The sequence below is a fragment of the Girardinichthys multiradiatus genome, chromosome 3 (genome assembly GCF_021462225.1).
Source record: "Girardinichthys multiradiatus isolate DD_20200921_A chromosome 3, DD_fGirMul_XY1, whole genome shotgun sequence".
Lineage (NCBI taxonomy): Eukaryota > Metazoa > Chordata > Actinopteri > Cyprinodontiformes > Goodeidae > Girardinichthys > Girardinichthys multiradiatus.
In genome coordinates, this window is record NC_061796.1 from 7,774,930 (window position 1) to 7,792,134 (window position 17,205).

At 38.8% G+C, this 17,205-nt stretch overlaps 1 protein-coding gene across 2 annotated transcripts; it reads right to left on the reverse strand.

Moving 5' to 3' along the window:
- Window positions 1-4,239: 4,239 nt before the first annotated feature.
- zdhhc18a (zinc finger DHHC-type palmitoyltransferase 18a) lies at window positions 4,240-16,717 on the reverse strand. Of its 2 annotated transcripts, XM_047361777.1 has the most exons (10): window positions 16,084-16,715; window positions 15,828-15,988; window positions 15,437-15,586; window positions 13,263-13,400; window positions 13,115-13,166; window positions 12,416-12,518; window positions 12,223-12,335; window positions 12,038-12,143; window positions 9,307-9,377; window positions 6,896-7,033 (listed from the first exon to the last, which is right to left on the reverse strand). In XM_047361777.1, exons 1-9 carry the CDS (start codon window positions 16,314-16,316, stop codon window positions 9,336-9,338), a joined length of 1,098 nt encoding a protein of 365 aa, XP_047217733.1. In that variant the 5' UTR covers window positions 16,317-16,715; the 3' UTR covers window positions 6,896-7,033; window positions 9,307-9,335. The 2 variants fall into 2 exon arrangements, with proteins under 2 accessions (XP_047217732.1, XP_047217733.1); XM_047361776.1 differs by lacking the exon at window positions 9,307-9,377 and having other exon boundaries at window positions 4,240-7,033; window positions 16,084-16,717.
- Window positions 16,718-17,205: the final 488 nt, after the last annotated feature.

The following is a 17,205-nucleotide window of genomic DNA, read 5'->3' on the forward strand; positions in this document are numbered from 1 at the left end:
TGTTTTTCTAGGTAGGAACAAAGGTTCAACTTCCAACAGAACAATGACTCTAAACATAAATGCCATGGACGGATTGGTTTACATCAAATCATATTCATGGGTAAGAATAAGCCAGCTCAAGTTTAGACCTACAGTATATCCAATTGAGAAGTTGTGGCAAGACTTAAAAATCATTGTTCTCAGATGCTTTCCATCCAATCCAACTGAGCTTGATCTCTTTTTTTTTCAATATCAACACATGTTTCTGTTGATAAGAGAGTGTTACTATTATAGGAGGAAATTATGTCATGAGCAACCAAAGCATTTCCCTCTGTACAATTGAGCCATTTCATAGAGCCTTTGCTGATAATGGCTGCTGTGGTAATGTCTGCTCCTTTGGTACCCTGGTACACTAATCCAGTTCCCTGGCACATATTCACGTTTCCATGGCACATTTCTTCCACTTCACCACACAGAACCAACATATTTCCATCCCAAGACCTACGATATTCCGACTACCCCCATTTATCCACTTATCTAGTTCTAAACATGATATGAAGTGATGCCATTTCGAACATTAAGAAGGAAAAGTTGAGAATATTCTATAACGTTTTTTGGTTTATATATGAGCAAGGGATCTCAACTGAGACTCACACATCACAAACCATAGCTTTGTGCATTTTAATTGTCTTTTGTCTCCGTCCGAAATAAAGAACAAGAAATGCCAGAATAAACTGTGTTGGATCAATGGTCACACTCAGCGTTTCCAGAGAGATGACAGGAACAACTGTTTGACCTCGCTCCTGTCTCTAAATATGGCTCCCAGGTGAGGTTGACACAAGACACAGTGCCCAAACACACAGATTATCAGATTTACACTTGTCACACCCAAAACCAAATTCCACGTAAAGCAATGCACAAATATGTGGATCAGTACAGGGCAAACACACACTATGCAGCCCTTTGGTACATGAGGAAATCTTTACTGTGGTTTTTATCAGTTTTAGGAGGCAGAGGCAAGAGCTGCAGGACTTTGAGATACTTTGAAGGTTTGGTGGGATCTTAAACACTTCCTGGTTTTGCTTAGAAAAAATGCAGCATAGCTCAAAAGTCTAAAATGCAAGCATATGTCAGCATAGCAGGCCTTGTTCTAACATGCTCAGCTCTTGGACCACCAAATTGTGCCTTGCATATGTAGTTATATCCCTAAAACCTTTAAATTTTGTCAAGTTACAAACACAAACTTCAATGTATTTAACTGGCATTTTATGGGATAAACTAACTCAAAGAATTGAATAATTGTGAAGTGCAAGAAAAATGATTTTTGGTTTTCTAAATACTTTACAAATAAAAATCTAAAATGTGTGGCATGCAATTAGATTCAGCCTTTCCTGAGAATTCATTGTAAAACTACCTTTTTCTGCAATCACTGCTGCAAGTATTTTGAGGGCATGTCACTGACAATTTCACACATCTGGAGACAGACATGTTCACACAATGTTGCTTACAAAATGGCTCAGTTTCACTCAGATTGGATGGAGAGTTTCTGTGAACAACAATTTTTAGGTCTTGCCACAGATTCTCAACTGGATGAAGGTCTGGACTTTGCTAACATTGCTATTGAGACAAATGAAAAAGCTTTGTTCTCAGCCATTATTGTAGCTCTGGGGTATCTTTAGGATTTTGTCCTTCAATAAACCTCTGACAGCTTTTCTTCCAAGATTACCCTGAGTTTAGCTCTGTCCATCTTCACTCTAGCTGACCAGCTTCCCTGTGCCAGCTGATGAAAAGCATCCTCGTGTCATGATGTTGCCACCACCATGTTGTACAGTGATTACGTTTTTCTTTTTGCCAACTCTTCCAGTTAGGACAGATTTATAGAATTCATGATTAATAGCTGTCCTTTCAGCAGATTCCCCCACCTGAGCTGTGGATCTCTGCACCTCCTACAGAGTTACCGTGGGGCTGTTTAGCTGTGTCTCAGATTCCTAGCTTAGGTCGAGATAGCTGTGTTTTGGTAGGTTTTCAGTTGTGCCATACGGGTCCTATTTTCAGATGAAGGCTTGAAGATTGCTCAGTGAGATGTCCTGTTATAAACCACTCCACAGGATTAACGAGGACCAGAAACATGCCAAACCTTTCAGATTTGTTTTGTAAACAATTTTTAATCCATCTATCGCCTTTCATTCAGTGTACAGTTATATACTTTGTGTTGGTCTGTTACATAAAATCCCAACAAAATACAATACATTTTGTGACAAAGTTCAGGAACTATAAAATCTTTTGCCTGGCACTTCAGTTTCATTTCAGTATTTGGGTGGTAAATGTTTCAGTGTCGACAACCTGCACACTGGTTAATTATGCCCAGCCCCAATGCTCAGCAGAGAGACACAGTTTTAGCTCAGCAGTGATGCTGACAGCAAGCTCTGACTCTGAGTCACCTGTTTGGTTCAGTGAAGAGCTTCACTTCACTTCACTTCTGCTCTGCTCAGACCAGAGCCATGAGAAAAAGACTTGTGAGGGTGTGACACACAGCTGAACACATGACAGCACCGCCGAACGGGTGTCAGGCCAGAAGAAAGCAGTACAGTGAGTCATGTACGCAGCGGATGGCAGTCAGAGGTAAAGGGACGGTGTGTTATTTCTTTGAAGCGCTGGAACGTGTTAGTATTCTAAGAGATGGCTTTCCCCTGCAGTAGGGGTGCAGCTTCATGCATTCATGGGAAATCTGGATCTTTTATTGCAATAGCATAGCTCACACTGAACTTTCTGAAAAATCCAGTCTTTCATTTGAGTATTTATTCAGGTTTATTGAGGAAGGATATCAAATTTCAAGAAATATTTGTTTTGTACACAAAGTCTTGTGAACCAAACTGGTACCAGAACTTTGTAGAACCCTCTTTTGACAATAGGACATTGCTTAGTCTTCTCCTACAACATTTTCACAAGGCCGGGACATAAAAAGAAAGAGATCTTTGACCACACACCATTTGCAAAATCTTTCTGCACACTCCGATCAGTATAGCATAAATTAAACAGAAGCCTTGGTTTCCTCTGTTTTTTAGGAATCGAAGGCGGTGCCAATAAGTGTTGCACCAGTGATTCTGTGAGTTACTTTTAAAATAATCTTTCCATTCAATAAATGTGCTCAAATTAAAGTTTCTATGTAAAAGATTACATCTTTACCACGGGTGCTGCTCGCTGGATGTATTGACAACACAATGAGATCCTGCAAAGCTTAGCTTTTCTTTTTATTGATATATTATTTTCTTGTCTGGAAAATAACCTGGAGCAGCCAATAAGAACCTGATCTCCTTAAGTCAAGACTGCTTTCAAATAAACCCCACTTCAAAACACTTCTAACTGGGCTCTGTCCTTGTAAAACACAAGTCTTACACTCATCTTTTTCTCATTCCCCTTAAAAACAGTTCTGAGGTCCCTTGTGCGATGACTGGCTCTGTTTAAAATCCAACACATCTGCTGATGTTGTGACGCTTTGGCTTTCTTCTGTCGATGAGACGTTGAGCCAAAGGTTTGACCATCTGTGTTTTGCTCGTTTGGAATATACAGGTTGTCATGCTGACATGCTTCAGGCCTTTTAAGTTATAATGATTTAATATGTTCAGAGAAAAAGAGGAAATCCATTGTTCTTTTCATGTTTCAAAGCAGACTGAAATATGTTGAGTATGTACCTTGAAAGGTGGGCATCCTTTATCTCAATCCAACGCAAGACGTAATTTATACCAACATACATCTGTTTCTTTCTGTTCTTCTTGAATTCCTGTTCCATAAGCCCTGCTGATGAGTAAAAGCTAAGTGAAAATAGGTGTTATTAAAATGTCTGCAGGTACGCAACAGCTTTACAAATACAAGTAGCTTGGCATGAAAAAAACAGAGTTATCAGCAATACAAAGGAAAGAAATCATCCCTGTATGCAAGAGGGTATTTTGCATCCTGCAATTCTCCTTTGGAGCAGGTGGATGCATTTTTTATTTCCTGCACATGACTTGATGTTTTATGACCTTGTGGTGCATGATGCATTACTGATCTTTATTTCTGTCATGAATTTGGTGCATGACTGTTCTTCTTTACACTGTGCATATCCGATAAAAACACTTCTCGTACTATTTTTTATCACACAGACCTTGACAAGGGTGACCCTGATGAGTGAAAAAAATCAAGTCTATGACCCGGACGCTTGTCAATTGGTTTCCATCAGTGCATTTGTGATTGGGAACATGTTTGGGAAATGAATAAACGTTCAACAAAAACGGATGTTTATTGGTCACATGATACAATTTTACTGCTACACTGCAAAATACAAACAAGTCTGTTCCTACAAGCACTGCTTGTAATCGTATACACAACCTACAGACCTTGCTGCAGACTGATAAATGAGCTACACCAAAGAGAATCTTTACTAACTCACAAGAAATGAACACCTTCAAAGTTCAAATACAAAAAAATCAAAATAAATAAAACAAAAAAGGCATTCTGCTGGTGATGTCCACATGACTAAATTAAGACTGAAATAAATATGTTGTTCACATCCTGCCCCCTAGTGGTGCATTTCACTTCATGCCATTTACTGTAAGATGATACAGTTTGAGATTTCTGAGACAATGTTTATGTTCAAAATTTGGGTCGGGTCTGTGCTGCAGCCAAACTGATAAAAAAAAAAAACTGATAAAAAATACTCATCCCTGCAGAATACATTAAACATGTACTGTGTCAGAAATTATATTGCTATATGAGTTCCAAACAAAAAGTTGCAAACATGACTTAAATATTCTTGTTGTGATCTCCAAATTTTAGACACAGGGAACACAAAAAAATGCTGTACATTCCATCCTATTCCACATGGAAAATCTGAACAAACACAGTGTAGTTTAAATATTATTTTCTAGCCTTAGTTTCCTTATGTACTGAGCCCAGGGACACAGAAAGGAAAAATAAAATATAGTTTTAAAAGTAAAGTTTTGCAACAAACAGAGTTACATTTTGCGAGATGCTGCAGACGTTTTATTATTTAAGAGCAAAAGCAAAGTATAACATAAAAAGTACGAATAAAAAAAATGTCCCGGTTAGATTTTGGTCTTTTGCAACAGTAAACCATTAAGTTGAATAGTGAATGACTTTATAATTATTGCACAGGTGTAGTTTCACTAATATTTGTTCACATCTATCAGTGTATGATTCAGAACTAGATGTGCAACTTTTCCCAGTGTTTGCTATTTTAAGGCTCTTGTTATAAAAAACTGAGGTTAAGCTTAAGCTATGTCCGACAGATTACATCTGCTATAATTTAAAATGTCCTTCTTACTTACAGTTTTAAGCATTTGCCCTTTATTTGAACATTGCTAGAGTTGAGCATCTTTAACATACTATTAATCCCTGAAACAAACTACAAGAACTAAACTTCTAATGGTGGAGATCATGCATTTACACCCATGGTCTGCAGCTTGATGCTCTTGCGAGAAAACCTTTATGAGGTGTCATAAAAGTAACTCAGCATCTTGCAAAGATTTTGCGCTGTCCAATAAAAACACCTTGAGATCTCGCAAAAGTACTTCAGAATCCTGCAAAACCTTTGTGGGATCTGATGAAAGTAATCTGGAATCTTGTGAAAGCAACTTATCGCCTCACAAAAACAAGTTAGGATCCCTGAAAAAGTTGTATGATTAAAAACAAAATTAACTTGGGATCTTGCAGAAAACTTTTGGGGGTCTCAGAAAACGTCTGCAGGATCCTGCAAATAAAACTCTGACAAAAGTGACTCAGGATCTCGCAAATCTTCTGGAGGATCCTGCCAAAGTAACTTGGTACCTTAAAAAAATTTTGTACGGTCTTGCATAAGTAAATTAAAATCTTGGAAATCTTTTGCAGGATCTCGTAAAGCTTTTGCAGAGTCTCCAAAAAGTAACTCAGGATCTTGCAAAACTGTTGCAATATTTAGCCAAACCAACTCACAAAACGTTTGTTGAACCTCTTAAACATAATTTGGGATCTCACAAAGGCAGCTTGGGATCTCACAAATCCTTTTTGGGGATCTCACAAAAGTAACTCTGGATCTTGCAAAACATTAGCTTCCTTACAAAAGGATTTGCAAAATTCCAAGATCCAAATCTCAAACCCTGGTTACAAAACCTGAGCAGCAATCTCCTTCAAAATACTTCAATAATCAGTCCATCAAACATAGACAGGACAATGTAGATGATCAGAAACTTGGACAATGCTAGAGGCTCTTCGTGTTAAAATGGCTCACTATCCAAAGAATTTAACAAAGTCCAACTTTTGTTTTTGGCTTCTTACATTAACAACCAAAATCAAAAGTGTGTCCACATTTAAACCTTTGTTTGCATATGACATCAGCAGGAACTTAAACACTGAGGTGCTGCAGAAAAAGGTGGCGGGACATTTCCAGCGTCCTAAAAAAGATGTGAAAAAATATCTCTATATTGTGCTCTCAAGTGTTACTAAGATTCCCCTCCATTTTGAAGGATGTGTACAGCTGGACACTAGTGACTGAAATTAAGCATAATTCCCCACAAGGACATCTTTAGACACCAAAGTCCCACATGCTTCATGATCGCTAATCTGACAGATAGTCTGTGTGTCCAAAACCACTGCCTGATGACAAACAGCAGCAATGTGTGCAGCCTGAGCAGCCTATAGTCCACCATGTCTGCCTCTCTGCTCTGATGGTGACTGAGCAATATCAATGCTGTGGCATAAAACCAATGGCACGTCCATCGCCGAGAACCGGCATGCTGCGGCTAAACGTCGGCGAGGGAGAAGCCAGGCGGAAGGCCGGATTGATCGAGTGCAGCGAGTCTCTTCTGTTGCTTTTGCTGAACGGTGGGCATGGGTCAACCACAGCCTGATGGGCAAGCTGTCGTGAGCAGCCAGAAGAGAGTGAGGGCTCTGCGGTTGCTGGGGTTCTGGGAACCTCCTGGACCAGAGGGGTGGTCTTTTGGATCCCTGAAGGGCACAGGCCATGAAAGTCAGAGGAGTGGAGCATCCTCTCCAACACGTCCTTTGTGCTCTGAGTGCACTGTGTGAAGAAAAAAAAAAAAAAAAAAGAGCAAATCAAGAACAAAAATAGAATTTAAAGAGGAAAGTTGCAATTTAAGATTTAAAATCAAGCAGGATTAATTCTGAAGACATTTTCACAGTGAAAGCAATGAGAAGCCTCAGGACAGGACTGTGAAAAAAGGTGCACATGGAGAAGCAATGGAGGAAGGGAATTAGAAGGATAGAGTGACGTTAGAGGGCACCCTCAACACAAACCATAATCTTCGTGAAGTTGGGAAGTTATTTCAAATGCTAAAAACTTAACCTGAAATCGGTTTATTCACAGAAATATAAAGAAATTTCAGTTCCTTCCGACCAACTTGTTGAAGAGGCTTTTGACAAATCTAGAATTAGGCTTCCAAAATACAAAATTAATGTACAATCAATGTAAAATGACAAGTAATTTTTATATTTGAACATCCACACTGTAAGTTTGATTGAGTTAAATTTAAGAGTTCAAGCATTATTTAAATGTAAAACCTACATGAATCCTGAACAATGACTTAAAGTAATAGCTTTTTGAATTATTAACACTTGTATTTAACCTTAGTGTTTTATAACAGTATACAGTAAGCTTCATAGCAATCACCTAATATAGCTGCTAGCTAAATAATGAAGTCCCTGTTTTCAAGACTAACCTCACTAAATATTCAGCATTATGAGTTATTAGTGGATAATGGAACAAGAACACACAATAAACCAGTTCCAGCAGGAGGCGGATGCATCTCAATCAATTAGAAAAAACTTAATTTATTTCAGTAATTCAATTCAAAAAGTGAAACAGAAATATTTATAAATATATATTTATTGAACACAGTGATATTTGTTAGGACTTCTGTCTGTTAATGTATGAGATGATTTACAGCTAACGAAAGCCCAAAAATAGAATATTACATGAAACTATCAAAATTTGGCTTTTTTTTTACACAGAAATGTCATCCTAGTGAAATGTATGTCCATGTACTGTACAGTATATGCGCCCAGTGCTCATTCTGGATATAATTACTGCATAAATGCAGCATGGCATGGAGCCCGCCAGCCTGTTACTGCTGAGGTCTTAAGAAAGCCCAGCATTCTGTAAAAGCAGCCTTCAGCCTGTCTGCAGTGTTAGTTCCTGGTTCAGGAATGGCCTGAACGCACAAGGAGTGCGATAGCTGCAGCCCATGTCCTGGACGTGTCTGTCTGTGGTTAATCGTGTTGCTTGTGCACCTTTATCTACCAAACTTTTTTCTTCCACTCAAATTTCCATTAATTTGCTTGAATACAGCACTCTGTGAACCTTGTGACCTTACCCTCCTTGTGGAGAGTATCAATATCTGCTAGACTATCAAAACAACAACCTTCCTTGGGATTGTGAGGCTATAAAATAACATTTCTGTATCGAAAATCCTTTTTTTTTTTGGCTCCTATGGTGATATTCTAATTTATTGAGATGTACCTCTAATTAAAGAACTTGCATGCAAAATTGCTGACATATTTAATACTTTGAAGGTCTAAAAATAAGATCATCAAATTAAAGAGTTTTTAAGACCTCGCAGAAACACTGCTGAAGTGATAATATTCAGGGGGCTGAAGGGAAATCTCGGTTTCTAAAGTACAAGGCTGGAAACCCAAGCAACGCTTAAAACAAAAACAATACTCAACAGGAGTCACAGCTGCATTAATAAAGGTGACCTAAATCTATACTTTGAAGGGAGAGTGCTATATGGGACCGACAGATGGACATGAGCTCATTCAGATTGTTCGTATATTAGAAATAAATCAAGTTGGTCAGTGAAGAAGCTGAAAAACACGTTTTTCCTCATAAGGTAGGATTAAAACTAATTCTAAATATATGTTTATACAGATTTAAGCTTTGTTGCATTTTAAAAAACGTTCTTGGGAGATGTGGTTTGTGTTTATAAGCTGATTCAGGCAGTGCTTCTGGTTTAAAGAGTAGACGTGGTCGTACATCCACATGAGCAAGTATCATTCAACTAGATCAGCAGCCCTAAACAGCAGATTCATCCTGTAATGAGTGAGTGAGAAAACGTTAATGAGAGGAAACATGATTGGCTGTGATGATGCATGCAAACTCACATTTAGACAGTCATGAGTAATCCACACCAACATCCAAAGAGCAATCACAAAATCTGCACAAGCTGCATCCAGCACAGTTAGGTTGACAAATAGTGTAGGCAGTATGAAGAAACTAACAGTAAATGGAAAGGGTTGAGATGTAGTGATTGGTTTAACAATGACCCCTACTCTTACCATCGACTGTCTACCTGCAGCACTACCCTTCAGGCTGTGCAGGACAAAGAAAATTCCTGACAGTTCTCCTCCTGGCAGGGTGGAACGGATACAGTACACAACATAGTGTAAGAGGTTCATGTTTCACAGGTAGTCATGGTAAAAAAATAAAAACAAAAACGTACAGCCTCTGTCATGTCAGTGGTTTGCTTTACAAATGATCTGTTCCTACCAGCTCCTAAAATACATTTAAATCGAATTAAACAAAAGAATGGAAATGTTAGTGAAAAATAAGTACACCCAAAAAACCTGAATATATTGAGTTCTAGTAAGAAGTTTACATACACTCATCTGCATGAGATTCATAGTGATTTGGGGCTTTTAATGATGCATTTGCCCTATTCTTTTATCTGGAGAAATGACAACAGCATGCATCTTCAATGAGTTTTTAAAACAAAGAATCGGTGCACAAGTTTCAATACAGATTTGTTTTTCCAATCTACACGTGTAAAAATCATACAGATCTTAAAATCATGTGCTTTTTCTTTTCAGGGTCACCACGGCAAATCATCTGTCTCCATCTAAACCCGTCTTCTGCATCTCCTCTTTGGCCTTTCGATAGGTCTAATGTCTGGCAGTTCCAGCCTCAGCATCCTTTTACCTCATAATCTCTCCCCTTTACATCTCAGTCTGGCCTCTCTGGCTTTATCTCCGACACATCTCACATGGGCTGTCCCTCTGACGTACTCATTCCTAATCCTATCCATTTTCTTCTCTGCTACCTCCTGTCTCTTCTTCAGTGCCACCATCTCTTAACCATACATTGACACCTCTAAGTTTGGCTGAAATTTACAGCCAACCCCATGGAGATGCCAAACGTCCTCTGGAGAAATCTCTATGCTCATATGAGACAAAGATTGAGCTGTTTAGGAACAGCAACAAGAGGTTTTTGAAGAGTCCAGATAAAGCTTTCAAATGTAAGAGATTTCAAGCATAGTGAAGGTAGCATCATGCTGAGGGGCTGTTTTACTACCAGTGGTGAAAATGAGTTGAATAATTGGGTGGAATAGCAGCAGTAAATCTGATTACATCAGCCCTACTGAAAATGTATGAACTGTGCTCTGATTCAAAGCAAGGAAAACCACTTGAATGAGCCTTTGCCCTAACAAGTGCTCCCGTGTGTACTTACTCTGAAACCTGCTAAGGAAAATGTATCCAAATATAAGTGGGAGTGTATGTATATACTTGAGCCTGTGTGTGTAATTATGATCCTCTATGGATTAACAAAACTTATTCCACCCTGGGAAAAAACGGGCATAATTAAAAGCAGGGCTAAACAGCAAGACGAAAACGAGACATTGTAAATATCATAGCTCAATACTGTAACAAGATCAATTTGCAACTAACCCAAATTTTGTCTTTCACTTCCAACATTTAAATGTTTCCATGAATCTCCCTGACTTTTAGGATTTTGGTGACTAAGATCTAGACCAGATGTGGGCATAAAGTACATTAAAAGGCCCTCCAGCAGGTCAAACATATTATCTGCAAGCAGATATCAAATGCAAGGCACCCGAAATATAATAACCAATCAAATATTGCATCCAAGATGTGCTTTACGGTTGCGATTTTGTAAACATTGATTTGGCTAGGACTATAATTCAATTTATAACAACACTAATCAAAAGACTCAAAATGAATAAGACATGTATGTCAATGAGTGAATAAAAACGTCTGAGCCAAAGTATACGAAATATATAAAACCTTAGAATGTAAAAGGGGGGTGTACTTACTTTTTACCGTAACTGCGTTAAAGTTATACAAATGTTTACCACATCTAAAATCGGTAATCAATAACAGACTCCTGATGAAAGGTTAGAAACATACCTGCAGTTAAAATAGCTTTGAATGCAATGTGCAAAAAAAAGACTAAACTCAAAATACAAAAAATTACATTTATTCAACAAATAAAAGAATTCCTTTTTATGAAGATGATAATAATAAAGCAATGGTCACAGAACATAACAACATTTGTTTTGCTGAAAATACTCAAGACAAATGTATTCAAGGCATATGTAAAATGATTCCTGATAAAGTGCCGATAACCCAACAAATATCCACTTAAAGGGCCTGCTAATAAAAACTGATAATAGAATACTGCAGTGCATAAACTATCATCACAACATAACAAAAAACATCAGTAGTTAAGTAACATGGAGCATGGCAGAGAAATGTGCTAAAAACAAATAAATATGAACAGAAAGAGAATTAAGGTGTTTACTGTCCAGTTAACATCTTCAATGCTGTCTGACAGTCTGTCAGCTCACTCACTCTAATCTTAACAAATTATTACATTCCCAGCTGTAAAAAGCAAAACTTTAACTACTCTGCTCGTGTTCAGCTCCAGTAACCGGATAACCTCTACGCTGAAAACTTGACCTCATGCGGTGCCTTTTCGGAGCAATTTAAACTGAGCTCTGATGAAATTATTGAGTATTTCGTTGTGCATTAACCGAGAAAAAAAAAAAAACATCTCTTACACACAACAAAACATTATTGTGCAAAGTCCATAACAAAAACCAACAGATGGAACTGCTAGTGGTTAACTAGTCGAAGGAGGGACGCTGGAGGTCAGGAGGCTGAAGGGGGGGGGGACACAGGGTGGAAAAGGCACACAGTGGGAGGGCTAACAACCACACAGCAATATGGGGCATTCAGGACTTGGGAGGGACCACAAGTTGTTTCATCATACCATGTTTGCATCACTCTTGGGCGTGAATGGAGGCAGTTCCATCTCTAAGGCCGAAGCAACAGGGATCACCTCATCAGGTAGATGGAACCCCCTTCGATCAATCAGGCTGAAAACAAAACAGACGGTGATGCACGGCTTGAACGTCATGAGGGGAAAAAAAAAAGAGGGAAAAATTCATTACTCACCTTGGAGGCATAGGACCGCATAATGTTGCACAGCAGTTGGTTATAATGTTGTTATAACTGTAGGGGTTTCCAGACTCCTCTGCTCCCCGTTTACTTGACCAGGACCCCTTGATCTATTATTCAACACAGACCAATCAGCACCCAGTTCATTAATCACAACCCAATTCTGTCATATTGTACATTTAATACTCACATCTTCATTTGTGGTGAGGTTAGAGGCTACTAAGTAGGTATGGAAGCCTGAGAGGCCCAGAATAGACCAGATTGAGAAAAAACAAATGACCAATTCCACCACAGTGCACAGGGAGGAGTCAAGGCATAATTTATGATTTCATATTAATACAGGGCACAAGTAACAAAGGTTAGTTAGAAAGTCAGCTCATCTGTTTTTATCAATTTAAATAACACTGAAAAGTAACATTTAGTGACTCTATTCAAAAAGAAGAATAAATATAATATATAAAAACAATACATAGAGTTCACTCTCAGAATTGAATTACTGAAATAATATAACTTCTCAATGATATTCTAATATACTGCGATGCACCTAGAATGAAATTAGATCTTATTATTGTTTAAATACTGAATTTAATAGGACAAGCCCACCAACACAAACCTTCTTGCCCTGCATACTACATGTAAAATAATCTCAAAACCTAAACGCATTAAACTTCTCTGGAATTACTTATTGGACATTTACACTGAAATCATCTCAAAGGGTCATAAAACAGCAAATCCTTTGCACTTTTTGGTTCACACATGCTGTTCCTAATAGGTCAGAGTGTAGCCTAATGAGCTGTGAGGAATACCATATTGGTGCCAAATTTAAACAGATCTGATTTAGCCAATAAACATTCTTATAATTCAAAACATTTGCCGAAACAAAGGATATCTAGCAGGGCTCTCCTGAACAGCTTGTACGATGCTTTTACCCGTTTGAGAACCTGTAAAGAAAAATCAGAACATTTATCTTAAAACACGTCTAGATAAAATAACATAAGTGATAAACGCCCTGCTTTTTAAATGGTGAAACCACTTACGAAGGGTGATGTGTGTGATGACACAGCCAAATATAAAAGATGTCAGAAAAGACAGAGAGATGATGAAGCTGTAGAAATAGCGGTAGTTGCGTTTCCCAACACAGTTCCCCACCCATGGGCAGTGGTGATCAAACCGTTCTGATGGAGCAGAAAAATAGAGAATATATCAAAGATTTGCAGCGTGTCAATAGTAGGTTGTAAAATGGTTAACAGAAAGGAAAAATGCTTGGAAGTAAAACTCGTAAATGAATCATCGTCTGGTATAAAAGCTAATTCTATATTTGTTTTAGTCAGTAATAATTTTTGTTATTAATCTACTGACTAATTTTATTATAAACAGATGAACATGAAGATGATTTTTGGCAACCTGTTACCAAACTGCCAAAAGTTTGCACTGACAGCAACACTCTTCAATGCTAAATTTACTATTGAGGAAAGAAGACTCGGATGTATTCAATATCAGTGAGGTGTTTAAATTTGTAATATGATCCTAAAAAGAAAACTATTTTTTACAGAAGCATGCCAGCTGATGCTTCATGCTACCAGTCCTCTTAAGCAAGGAGGTAGATCTCAACAGATAACAGTGAGGGAGAATGTTTTACAAGAACGTTGCTCTGTTTTCTCCTTTTAAGGATTCCAATTTTATCTGCCATTGAATAAGGTGGTTTTGGGAAAGCTGGCTGTGTTTTGGAAATCTCTGACTTAAAGCTGCTTTAGAGTTCTGAGAAAGCCATGGAGCGATCTGCTAGGCTACAGCCCTCCCTCCACAGCGGAGCCTGCGGTGAACACACAGACTAGTAAGCAAGGCCACCGAATGGGGCTGATTGTTTCTGAACCAGAGCAGTGCATTGCTGCAAATATTCTACTGTCAGGACATAGTGACAGTTTTAACAAATATGTAAAACAAATTTTTAAAAAAATACATTTTCAAAACGTTACCTACTGCAGCTTCAAGGTGAGGTTCCACATTCTTTATAAAGTAGGGATCTAGCTGTGCTCTACAGAGGTTGTCGTTTACCATTATCAATGCTAATATAAAACACTAAAAGACAATTAAAAATGTCACCTCTGTATGTATGCTTTCTGTTAGGTATTATTTAGTCAACTCAGAGGCAAGAACGATACAGTCAGTTTTACTTGCAGCAAGGATAGCTCACTTTGCAGTGCAGACTACAAAGTTTTGACACCTTATCTCTTTATTTATATGCACAGTTCAACAGACAGTTCAGACAGTGTGTGTGTGTGTGTTTGAGGCTGAGAAGAGGCTGGTTCTCACAGAATGTGATTCAGCCTCTGGTGTGTGTGTGTGTGTGTGTGTGTGTGCGTGTGTACAAATAGATAACGGAGATCCCACACACACAGGGAGGACTGCATACCAGAGCATGATACAAAGCAGAGTGCAGCTGCACTACAGCACAAAGTTTTTACATGAGTGATAAGTTTTCGCACCCATCCAACACTTTCCATGCTTTAAAATGGTAAAACCCAGTCTAACTGCAGAGCTCTGTAACAGACTTGTCTCCTTGACTCACATACAGTGCTGTGTGTCACTTCTGGTCCCAACGTAAATAATTCATGATTGATCACAGGAAGGTTGTTCTGTCTAGTTACAATAAACGAATGAGTGATAAATCTAACACAAAGCAGTAAATCAGAGCTTTGTCCTCTCAAATCTTAAAAAGGTTCATTGATTTTGCAGAGAAACTTTGACCAGCGTCTGATAAGGTGCACTTCTGCTTTGTGGCACCTAGGTATAAAATACATAAAACATAATGGTGCAAATATCTGTTTTATATAGGAGTAAAGGTGATACCTTTTTAAATTGGGTTTCATCTGCATGAAGGCCTCGACCTCAATCTACAAATACAATCAAACTGTACAACAGCCTGAGAACAATTGAACTTCCTGTTACTTGGTCACAAAAAATAAAGAAATAACCTTGTGCAATGCCCAACAAAATATTCCCAAAACTGTTTGTTCTCTTTGGAGCAAGTTAGAAATCAGCAGCTAATCTGAAAAACAGGAACTAATAGGACATAATGAGAATGATCAAACTGCGATACAATTCTGACAAAACTTTTAAACAAAGACTGAAAGCTTTAAGCAACAAAATGAGTTAATTCAATAAGAGAAAAAAGCAAAAGAATAAGTGATTAGTCCAAAAATATTCTTACCGACACAATTGTCACACAGACTGCAGTGGGAGGTCCGAGGAGGCCGGAACATCTTACAAGTGAAGCAGTACTTGAGCTTTACCACCTGCTGGTTGATGAGGATCTCCTTGGTTCGAGGAGGGGGGCGATATGTTGAGGATCCTGAGGAATCTTTGAACAAGGATGTACAATAGGGAACTATTCATTTTAACAGGACATTTCCTTCAAGAAGCTAAAGATTGATCAGAAATAGTAACAGATAAGGGTACGTGTAGCTTTGCACCACTCCAGTCATGACACAGAGCAGTAAGCTGCTTAGATCTTGGTCTGTGTTTCCACAACAAACGTGTCATCCATATGGCAAAAGCTCTTTTGCTCCATCTGCCCTATTGTGTTCAAGCAAGGGTCTTACCTATCTGCCTTTCAATGTCTGCAGCTTCATCTGCAGTGGCCCTGGGTAAAATGCCTGGGTCTGTAAAGCTGGTTCTCAGCAGGGAGGTAACCACAAACACAAAGAGAACCCCTCCTATCACAGGTATAAAGACGGTCAGATGCGTCACCAGGAAGGGGCAACTGTTGAAAATAAAATACGTTCATATTTTAATTGTGTTAACATGAAACACGTCACGCTTTATGTAAGTCCGCCGAACCGTCTGCAAGTTACTCACTCGAAAACAAAGAAAAGGCCACTAGTGACGAGAATAAGGCCCAGTGTTAGAGGAAGGACGCCGTTCTGTCTGGCCAGGATGAGCCGCCCGTCGCAAAAAAACCTGTTCTTTCCCGGGAACACTTCCCATTTTCTTCGCGGGCGCTGCACTTTCTTCTCGGCGTGGTTCTGAACCGACAGCGGCGAAACGGACAGCGCCCGTGGGTCGATCTGCTGGTACTCGCAGTTCTTCATCGTCTACACGGTTCAGAGGTAGCTAAAGGCACTCACAAAACTCCCTTTACACTGAGGAGACGGTGCTCTCAAGATTCATTCACAGGACATGTATGTGTTACTCCTTCAATTAGCACTCAGCTGTCCATCCTGAAGCTGAGTCCAGCTAGCTAGCTAGCGTAGCAACAAAAGCATCCTATCCGTCGGTCAGTTTCAACAGCTGAATATACTCACGGCCTGACGACGAATAAACCAGCATGTTTGTTTGTTAAATTAGAACCGCGTATAACTGTCGACAAAACATTTTGCGAAGCAAACTCGAGTGTTATGAAGAACTAACACAAATAAGAGACGGCAGGTCAGGTTAACTGGACTGGTTCTCCTTTTTCTGTTACTACCCGTCGACGTACGTCACAGTGAGCATAGACATAGAAAAGTAGACGCAGCCGAAGCGTTTGGGTCGTACTCCGACGTGGCCGCCATATTGTGAGTGGCATTTTTTGTTGAAGTACCAATTGTTCTGTGGCTGGGTAACTTTGTGTGACTTGTGTCTTATAGACCAACATGAAGTAGTGCATATTTGTAAATTAGAAGGAAAATATGTTTTTATGTTTTGTTTTTACAAATGAAAATCGGAAAAGTGTGGCATGGATATAAATGCATATATACTGTATATATATATATATATATATATATATATATATATATACATATGTACTTGGTCAATAAATGCGGAACCATATACACATAGTAGATGGTTCCTCTACCAGCATGTACATTGAGATACAGGAATTTTTGCCAATCCGTATTTTATAACTTTTCTGGGCTTTGACTGTGCCATTCTAACATGAATATGCTTTGAGCTAAACCATGCCATTGTGGCTCTGCCTGATTGTTTAGGGCCGTTGGC

Bases quoted from the DNA above. Each gene is read 5' to 3' on its own strand.
- zdhhc18a (XM_047361776.1), bottom strand. From the start codon at position 16,316: ATGAAGAACTGCGAGTACCAGCAGATCGACCCACGGGCGCTGTCCGTT. The intron at 12,336-12,415 runs GTGAGTATTAAA...GTTGAATAATAG, and splicing joins ACCTCACCACAAATGAAGAT to ATCAAGGGGTCCTGGTCAAG. The intron at 7,034-12,037 runs GTATGATGAAAC...TTCTTCACACAG, and splicing joins CCAAGAGTGATGCAAACATG to TGCACTCAGAGCACAAAGGA.